General features: G+C 38.0%; 1 protein-coding gene across 1 annotated transcript; it reads right to left on the bottom strand.

The window, feature by feature from the left end:
- Positions 1-1,631: 1,631 nt before the first annotated feature.
- On the bottom strand, positions 1,632-10,671 carry LOC106164279 (uncharacterized). Its single transcript, XM_024077288.2, has 7 exons — positions 10,515-10,671; positions 7,958-8,020; positions 7,348-7,561; positions 6,684-7,007; positions 6,307-6,373; positions 3,541-3,854; positions 1,632-3,083 (listed from the first exon to the last, which is right to left on the bottom strand). The coding sequence occupies exons 1-7, from the start codon at positions 10,583-10,585 to the stop codon at positions 2,982-2,984; spliced, it is 1,155 nt and encodes a 384-aa protein (XP_023933056.2). The 5' UTR covers positions 10,586-10,671; the 3' UTR covers positions 1,632-2,981.

Genomic DNA, 10,671 nt, shown 5'->3' with positions numbered 1-10,671 from the left:
TGATCACTATAATGAAGAAAAAAATTATCTTCCCTATTTGGCCAATATTGAAGAAAACTGCCATATCCGACCCTTATGAAAATCACTTAAAATCACCCAGGATCGACCCGTCTCCGATTTTTCCGAAATGTGACTAAAATCAATCTACCACACCTGTCATTCATAAAAAATGTGGAAACGCGCCCGGATCTCTTCTTTAAAGCCCCCAATTTCAGCTTTAAACTTGTCAAAAAGCACACCTGAGAACAGAATTAAGACGACTTTGTTTCTATAAGAAGTATTATATTTCTCATACTAATAGAAATATTTGATTCTAGGACAATTCCCCCCCGGACAATTCCCCCCCCCCCCCCCCGGACTATTCCCCTCGGACAATTCCCCCCCCCCCCCCCGGGACAATTCCCCCCCGGACGATTCCCCCCAAGAAATATAGGCCTATATTTATATACAAATATAAAGTAGAAAGTGTAAAGTTTAAAACATTTGATCCACTTTATTAATATTTTTAGTGTGATTATACAACTTCATCATGAAACAAATTATTTCATAACAAATTGCCTTTTCATTGAGTACAAGTAAAGAAAGATTTATTAAATATCTAATGGAAGTATAACCACCTATTCCTCGGGTAAAGGTGGGGTGGATGAACAGGTAAACAGATATTTTATAAATATTTTTAGTATGGTGGATGGTGGGTAGTGGTCAAGCAATTAAAAGTGGCAAATAGTCACAGGGATACATGGATAAGCGAGAAAATCTGTTTACCCCACCTCTCCATAGAGATGCACCTTGATTCGGGGGGGGGGGGGGAGAAATAAAGCAATTAAGAGTAACATTTAATTTATCAAAGGGCTACCTGGATAAGTGAGATCATGTTTACCCCTCCTTTACCTGAAGATATATACTTTGATCAGATTTTTAATAAAATGTTCTGTACTTCCATCTCGAAAATTTTATGTACTTGTACTCCATGAAAAAAATTTGTTTATAAAATTAATATTATCTATCCTTGATTTGCATCATCACACTAAGAAATATTCAGAAATTAGATGAAAAGATTTGAACTTTGTACTCTTTACTTTATATTTGTATATGAATATATATATTCTTCGGGGGGGGGGGGGAATCGTCAGGGGGGGAATTGTCCTGGGGGGAATTGTCCGGGGGGGGGAATTGTCCGGGAGGAATAGTCCGGGGGGGATTGTCCGGGGGGGGGGGGGGGATTGTCCTGATACCAAATATTTACAGATTTTACTGTTACCTAAAAGATTTAACGTCTGCGAGGTTTCGGACAAGGCCAAACACCAATATTTATCTCCTCGTTTACTCACTCGAAAGCGTTAAAAAAGAACATTTTGTTAAATACAAGTATGATCCTCGAAATTTGTAAGGTCACTTTTATAAATGAAATGAATTTAGTAGATTTTATTGAATAGTGTTGAATAATATTATTTGGGTAATGTCTGGGCCAGAAAATTGCAGTAATTTATAAATCCTCCCTGCGACCAATTGCATAAGCGGAATGTACTGTATCTGCAAAAGGACAAACGATGGCATCATCTCGTCGACATCAAAGCAACTGAAGTCATTTTTTTGTTTCTTTAAGAATATTAAAGTAGACAACATCAATCTTCAAACTGAGAAAATTGATTTATTCACCCGAAAGATAAATGCATAAAATGCGCCAGCTATTCTGATTTTCATAATTACTTTTTTGTTGTCGAAATGACCAAATAAAATGCTTTTTTTTCTAATCACCATATTTATTAATCCACAATGACCACCACAATGATTAGTTCAGCCAAAATACTGTTTGACCTGTACAAAATTGTAACAGAATATATCTTTTCACCTTGCATCACCCTGAAGCCTCCCAATCAACATAATAAAGCCTAGCCCAGTTGAATCCCTCTATAGGAAACATGAAAATTCCAAAATTGCCGCCAATTACCATTGTTTTGTAAATTTCCTTTAGTTAAAATGCATAACTTACTTCATTAAATGCCTTTATATCAAAACAAAACCGTGTGTGTCGTTCAATCTAAGAATGGAGTATACTACGGGGGTATGTCTCAATATTAAGAGCAAATTTGATTAAAATATTATTCTCTGGCTTTGAATTACCACTTTAAAATTTAGTTCAAAATGTTTACCTTAAATTGAGATTCATAATCTTCAAAAAAAAAATGTTGTGAAAAATGTCCATATAAAATACCGTAGCTGTTCTATTTATCTACCAGGCATGGCGGCCATTTTGTGAAACCATCTACTTGTATAAGTTCAAAAGTCGCATATAAATTTGGTATCTACAACAGGAAAAACATCTTGGATTTGTAATGACCTCAACAGTATGCCTGAAAGGTGAAATAATTCAATATTTCAGCCAACTAGCTGCAAATTGTAATTTCTCTGACTTTTGGTGGTCAGTTGATATTGACAAAACGACATCAGTATGTTTTTAAACAATAAAGCGATGCATACAGACAAAATTATAATGCATAATTGTGCTGAAATAATGGAATGAGGCAATATCATATGTACATTTGTACGCTTGTTGGCCGTCGTTTTTCGTGTTTCCCATGCAGGACTTCCTTGGGACTCTCGTATGACGCTTTGGGGCACCGGGAAATGCATGGCGAAAAAAATCCTGCAATGTTGTCTAGGTTCACCCATAAAATCTGTCTAGACTAGAGTAGATACATTCCTATCCAAACCAAAATAATCGAAAATACAGCGAATATTAAGATGCAACTTACACCACGTATGTTAGGTTTAAATTATGCCGCGTAAATAAACATTGTTACAGGAGGAAATCAACATATCGCAAAATAACTCTGAATAATATGGTATACCCCACAGGAAAGGTTCTCATTGCATCACCGGCGTATAGGCTTACACACTCTAGGTGGTGCCTTAAATTTTGTGTGTAGAACCATGTCGCCCGGCCTTGTAGCACATACATCTTCGGCGGGTGTGCTTTATTAGCCTGTGTAACGAACCTCAACAGTCATTAGGTATGCAAAGTGGTCGGACATGCAGTAATCTTGGTCAGGCACTTTGGCGTCCAATTCTATCGACGCAGACTGAAAATAATACATACATACCTTAACATACATGTACAAACAAATGTTAGTTTCATTTAATAAGGAAAATTGAGTGACAACTATTAGGCGGATATATATATTGTTTCATTTAATTTGATGAGGAAAATGGTATAAAAATGCAGTCAATGACTGTTTCTGTCCTAGTAGCTTTAACTATGGACGTTAAGACACGGGTGCCCCAGAACGTAAGTGTGCTAGAAAATGAGAGAATCCCCAGTGCGGTTTCCCTTCTGAAATACAAGGTGCCTATATATACATGTATATCCCAAGAGGGTGGGTGTTAAGGACAACGAGGCAGTTTAAGGATGGTCCCAACGTTATGGCAGATAAAAACTATATTAATATTTTCAATACCAATAAAAAAATCGGGAAAAATCTTATAACTACTTCAAATACGTTCATTTTGTTTCTGCTGATGCAAGAGATTTATACCAACCTCGATCGTAAAGAATGTTGTGTTGGGATTATCTGAAATTGGTACAAACACGTGGTCAATAGCAAAACTGTAATTCGGTGAGTTAGCAAGCTGGTTTGTGCCACAATACGTGCAGTTCACGTAACGAGTCTCGAAGTTCTGGGTGAGAAGCTTGTAGGAATTTAGTAGCATGCTTGATACACTGTCGTCATGAACGGCTTTCCCGACGTTGAAATCACCAGCCAAAACGACACGGGGCAAAAACCGGTTGGCAGCTTTCAGCAGAGTACCAGTTTGGTACAAATTCTGTTTGTTTACGGTTCTGAAAGGTCCAACTGAAAAGAAAGATATTACATGACATGGTATATGCTCCCCATTTTGAATAACGTATAATAAACATAGTAGCAGGGAGGAGGGATAGGAGCCGAGCCCTTTCTCTGACCCCGACCCATATTTTTTCAACCACAGCAGTCTTAATTGCAGGGAGCAGCGGGATCTAAGAGCCATGACCACATAAACATGATAATAACCTTAGAATCAAGTCAAATTAAAAGAAGCCAGTAACTCATTTCAGTCTAAATAAATAATGTTAAGAGAATATCAGAGACGCTGAATTCAGTATGAATATATATATATATATATATATATATATATATATATATATATATTTAATTACACTGCTCTTAGCTGCATCCATTAACCCGCAGAAAAGCCATCTACCTTTTTACCCAAATAGTGTGTATGTGGGCATAAACTTTCAATTGAAAAGCAAGAGCCTATTTCACAATGGGGAAAATGGACAAGTAGTTGAATGATATTAAACATCACGTCCACTTTATTTATAATTATTTATTTACAATGATCAATATTTATCATTCATTTATTGCAAGAAAGACATGGATAATGTTTTGGATAAATGTTTTCTTTATTTTAGGGGACCAGTGTGGATTTATCTTGCTATAAAATAGGCCACAGGATTATCATACGTGAATAGACATACAGTGTATTTGGTAATTATTATTTCAGTTAAGGTATTGTCTCAAAAGTACCCATTGCATGGCCGCCAGTTGAAAAAATGAGACATATCGGCCATTTTCAAGCAGTCAAAGCACCAGAAATTATCTGATTACTAATCTAATAAAAATGCCAGCATCTGCAGAGAGTGAAAATGTAATTTCCATGTTCCCTCTGAAAACATAACGGTTATGTGGGCATGCTATAAACAGTGACGAACCACGATAATTTGAATAGTCTCCTCCTCCCCCATGTGTGCTGAATCTAGCATGTCTGCCGAATGAAAAGAAGCACCGTTCACAACACCAAAATCATCAAAATATCATGCTAAGGAGTTCGACTATAGTCTGCCATAACTTAAGAAAACACTGCCAATCTTCGACCATCCAACGAAAGGCGTGATAGAGGAGTGATACTGACACTACATGTTGTGTGTGTCGCTTAAATTATACTATACATGTACGTACAGGGTATGCTTCAACACAAACTCGTACCGGTACAAGTGCAAAGTGTACAATGAGCAGCGCGTGGTGATATCCATTATGACGGGGGAAATACACATAGAATCGCTAAATATGCACGTTTACAATTGTTTATAGCACACGCCTACTCCTTTTTTTAAAAAACACATTGGTTTATAATTACCGGGCTCGTTATACATGCAATAACAAAGATATGTACATGTGTACCTGTACATATTTGTGGGCAATCAGTATTAAATATAACTAGACCGTAACTGCCTGAAGCCAGTGGCGGAGGATTCCCCTGCACACTAGGGGTGGAATGACCTTGAAGAAAAAGGTCAATTAAAAGGCCATGTGCTAAATCTGATCCCGTATTCTGAAAGAGCGTATGTGGATTAGGGGAGGTGGGTCAACAATACATCAGTTTTAGCCCAAGTGAATATGTCACCTTGAAATGTCCAAATAACCTCTAAATTGAAGGCCAAGGTCAGATTTGACATTTGATTTGGGGATGTTGGGTATAGGTTTGGGATAGTTTACTATAGCATGTTTAAAAAAAAAATCAGTATTTCATGGAGAAATTGCCAAAGTCACGATTTCTGCAACATCATAAACATTTTAAAATCTGTATTTAAAAAAGGTATCATGCAATCGCTACGAAAGTTCAGCTAACTTTATAGATAAGACTATACTTCCTCGCGGTTTTTGAGATATGGGAATAAACTGTTTTATGGCAGTTTGGCCATTAGCGAACTACTTGTATGAAAGTTGGTCAATATTTGGGGATTATTTGCCAAAAGGTCCTTAACCACGTAGCTTACACTTAAGGCGTAATTGCAATTGCAAAATTTAAAAATTTCGTCGTTAAATGCCCCTGTGACCTTGAAAACTCACATATGAAAGGATTTGTCAAAATGTTGAAAATTCTAGGAGATATTGCATTTTTAAATTTGCAAAGTTTTCATTTTAAAAGGCTCTGTGACCTTGAAAATTAGGTCAAGGTCAATGAAATTGGGTAATCCGGAATAACTTTTAGGCTATCAGCAGGAATTTTTTCAGCATTTTAAAAATAATTTTTTTGACGAAAAATAAGAAGAAGAAGAAGAAGAAGAAGAAGAAGAACAGCAAAAACAATAGTATTCCCCTATGGGGAATCCTAATTACATAGACATAATGACACAGGCCAAAAGGTGTGAAGTAACAGTACTAGTATTCGAAACTGGTCATTCATCCTGGTAAAAAAAATTAACTAATTAATTATGGAATTAATTTTATTATAACTTTAAACAAAAACAAATCTCAGTCCTACCGTCAAGATAAGCTGCGTCGCTCAGTTCGCCGGTCAAATGAGTGCAGAAAAAGTGCCATGATCCAATCTAAAAAGAGAATGAAGTATACCGACAGTTAATATGCAATTGTTAAAAAGAACACGTACATACACTGTATATTGTATGAATAGTGTCAATAGTGAGATTACCGTGGCTGTTCGACTAGCTTTACAACAGACTGGAAGGGTATCTTCAACCCGATTATATATCGTCGGAATCGAGGTATCTTAATTTCATGGTTTAATTTTCTTTCTTTATTTTATTTTTATTTTTTTATTATTATTTTTTTTTTTTGGGGGGGGGGGGGGCATCACAGCAACAACAACAAAAAAAGTTTGAAAAAATTAAACAAGCTTACTTTTGAATGGAGATAAGCCCTTGGAATTAAAAGTGAGGAATTGGGATGGTAGTCAACTACTTCTGAATCTAGCGGCATCTTACTGAGGATTAGCAGTCCATAGGTCGTCTGCCACGGCGTACTCAGACAAACCTGCACACGCCCCATTATGACTGCAGCAGTGGTGTTACTGGAGGCTCTATATGTCATGCCGGCTGCCAGACAGTCAAGACACTGCTGGGGAACAGCGCTGACCTCTGATCTGCACGCCATGACAACGCACGCTAGGAGCGGCATCTGGCTGTTGAGGCAGTTGGTCTGTATGCACTGCAGCATCGGGTTGATCTGGAATGAAAGCGATTGACTCGTGATTCTTTGTTGTTTGGTTACCTGTTTGTTTGGTGGGCAGAACCCGATTTTTTTTTTTAATTGCCCTGCAGTAACGGCAGATACATACAGATTATACAGCAAGCTACCTTCAAGTTATCTCGGAAAAGGGAGAATGTGCAGATTGCATTATGTATCTAAATATAATATCTAAAAAAAAATATTCATCCACTAACGTGGATGTCAAGATGCGGGCAAAAATTTGATGGATCGTGTAATGTTTAGGCACAAAATATAAAGTGGACTTGAGGCAAATTTTTAGTCAGCAAAAGTCGGCACAAAATTGTGCTATTGTTACCTTTGAAGGCTCGCACGCAGGCACCGAGGGAGGTTGAGCCAGTGTGCCATCAGCCGCGTGTATAGCACTGAAGGTATAGGGGAAAGTCGTATTGGTTGCTTGGACGATGGCTGCCACGTCGTCTGCTTTCCATATCTCTTGCAAGCAGACGACATGTCCCGGGATCTCGTTGTTGGTGAGCTTTCTGAGAAACTCTTCGCGACGAATTTGGTAGCTGAAAAAAATTTACGTGAAATTATTTTGAAGAAACAAATCTATTTCATTATTTCAATTGATTTCGACTAAACATGCTCTAGGCGAACGAAGTTGCAGTTTATCTTTTAAATCAATGACAAAAGTAATAATATGTATATATCATCTTCTGAGAGTCATGCAAAAAAAATTCATAATAATAATAATTAGTAGCGAGTTTAAACAAAGAAGTAACTTAGGAACAGGCTCTCATTGTTGAATTAAACTGTTAGAAAAGTTTCTGGCGGCGACTAATCCTACATGAACATACAAGAATATATCCCCCCCCCCCCCCCCAAAAAAAAAAAAAAAAAAAAAAAAAAAAAAAAAAAAAAAAAAAACTATTCACTGCAATCAGTCAACATTAACGTGTACTTACTGTGGTACATCTGTTTCTGTCAAGCCTGCGTTATATGTCAAAATCTTCGTTTTGATTTTCTTCCTGTGAGGAAAAAAAATGTGTATTGGAGGGGAGCTGTTTTCATGGCATTACATGTAGTTTCTTTAAGGCTAGATTGCATTTGTCAAGCGCGCCGTGCAATGAAATCGAATATGATTGTCCGTAAGGTTTTTTTGACATCGTTAATTCTGGGTCCCAACCCAACGTGCGGTCAAACGGCCAAAAAATTGGGGAAAACGTGGGATTTCGTGCGTGAGGAGCACGTCCATTGTGCAACTTTTGGAGGTCGCAGACAGCACGCAGAAATTTTTCGACATGATCAACAGCCGCTACGTGCGGTCTACGAATTTTCAAAAAAAAAAAAAAAAAAAAAAGGGAAAAAGTATTACATGCGAATGTGTAGCGTTCGCCTGTCGTGCGCCTGTCGTACGGGACACCCGAGGAAACTCTTTTTTCCCCACTGCGCCTGGGTGGCTACGGTGCTTGCGATGCACGTGGTTAAGGCGCTTGATACACGCACTTATTTCTTGCTCACTACGTGCTCACTTCGCATTTCCGCGCGCCCACCGTGTGGAACTCACGGGCTTCGTGGCCACTCCATGCGCACGGACCGTGAGTTTAAAAGAAGGGGCATGAACGAAAAAGCATTATCTGCCTCTGATGTCAAGTTTTAAAAATGCCTAAAAAGACAACAACGAGCAAGAGGGGGAGAGGGGCATCGGGGACAAACCAGGTTTGATTGGGCTCATCATCTTTGAACACTGCTGCGGATATATAATGATCTCCTCAAACATGCACTGTTACATATATCTTCCCCAAAACATCTCAACACGTAAGATTCCCGTGCAAAGGACGAGCAACGAGGAAGTCAGCTAGACTGTCTTACGTCTACTTGCGTTGCCTTTGCGTTGCCTGTACTCCTTGTACTTTGCATGCACGGGGCGCGCGGGACACGTGCGAAAGCCCGTCAGGCGCAGAGGTACTTCTGACGTTCGGAGGCTGTGCTTCTCACGGACTTTCCACGCACTTTCTTCTTGCGAATTCATTGCAATCACCAGTTACTTGATTTCTTCCCTACGATCTAGCTACGACCCAGCCAGACGAGAGGAACCTAAAAAAACGCACGTCCTGAAAATCGTGCGTGGAGTTGGGACCCAGGCTTAAGTCTGCCGTACAGTGCTCGTGCGGGAATTGTGCAATTCCGTACCTATATTGATGCGACCTACGGGCTTACAATTTTTAAAATTTGTCAAAAGTTTCAGCCTGACAAAATCGTAGAGGCTACGGAGGCCGTGAATACGTAGGATTCGGTATGATTTCGCACGGCCACCGTTTTTTACCGATTTTTATATTGCTGTTGGATAGGTGGTCGATGCAGCCCCCTTGCGTATTTGACCAATTACGTCGTAGTAACAAGAAGACGCACAAGCTCAAAAATTTCTAATACATTTAACTAATGCTATGCCCCCAAAACCAAAAAGGAAGGGAAAGAGGAGTAAAAAATAACACGAGAATAAGCGCGCGAATACCGTGCAAATGGTCCACGAAGATCCGTAACTCGTAAATTTGTAAATGATTTACCATACATGATTATTATTCATATGACAATATTTAACTATAAGTATTTTAAATTCGTACTCTGTGTATTAATCAAAGTACAAATGTCATTAAAATGACATTTTCAACTAACAACTAAATGATTCTGTTGTATTTTTAAGTAAAAACGAAATCTTGGAAAGCAAACTAGCCCTAGAAACTCCTCTCAATTGATGCACACATAAAAAAAAAACAGATTCAAGTGTGCTATTTGTGTTGTAAATGCGAAAACATTACCATTTTATGAATATAAGTTTTAACTACCATTAAATAAAGGATAAAAATGAAAGCGAGAGGTGATCACACATTGGGGGAACATATTTATAAATCATGTTAATACTAAGAACGACATTCTTGCACAATCGTCAGTATCTATCGAAAAGGTCCTGATTTCCATTCCTGAGTAATTATTTCTAATGTCCCTTATTAAAAGATGTCCATCGAATATTTGATCTAAAAATAAGGTTAAAAGGAAAAGGTTTTACTCCTTACTCTACGCTGTGCATAACTGTAACTTCAGAGCTACTCATCTTATCTTCAGATTGAAACGCCCAGTTCAGATAAAAGCCCAGAAACATGAAAAGCGACTATTTGTTAACTTAATGTTTTAAAAATAAAGTTGATTTTTCATAAGTAAGCATAAAGCAAGCGTGCCAATATATATACAGACAGATGGCACACGTGCATGTATATATCCATGTAAAATTAAAAATACTAATTTCTAAGCTTAATTGCTCGACATAAAATGTTTCAATAGTTTTAATTTGTTATGGCCCGTGTAAAAAAGCACGATTATGCTCAATACATGTACCAGAATGAATGGCATCGACGTGCACATACACATATATGTACTGTAACATATGTATGCAACTCGAATATATGATAATGCTATTCATTTATAAGAACAGAAGAAGACAAAATGAATTCAAATGTGCTGTACCTTGCCGAAAGAACGCCACCTCCGAAACATATTGCAAACAGCACAAAATAACATCTGAAAATCATCTTCATCTCTGTGTCACAGCTGTCATGCGTTCTGTCCGCACCCCGGGCAATCTGTGAGCTCGTGGAAATGAAACAGCAGAGAAAATCTCCGT

Source organism: Lingula anatina, chromosome 5 (assembly GCF_051362555.1).
Source record: "Lingula anatina isolate TDL-2025a chromosome 5, LinAna3.0, whole genome shotgun sequence".
In the NCBI taxonomy this organism is placed as follows: domain Eukaryota; kingdom Metazoa; phylum Brachiopoda; class Lingulata; order Lingulida; family Lingulidae; genus Lingula; species Lingula anatina.
The sequence above is the reverse complement of the archived record's forward strand: the minus strand, read 5'-3'. Positions and strand labels throughout refer to the sequence as shown.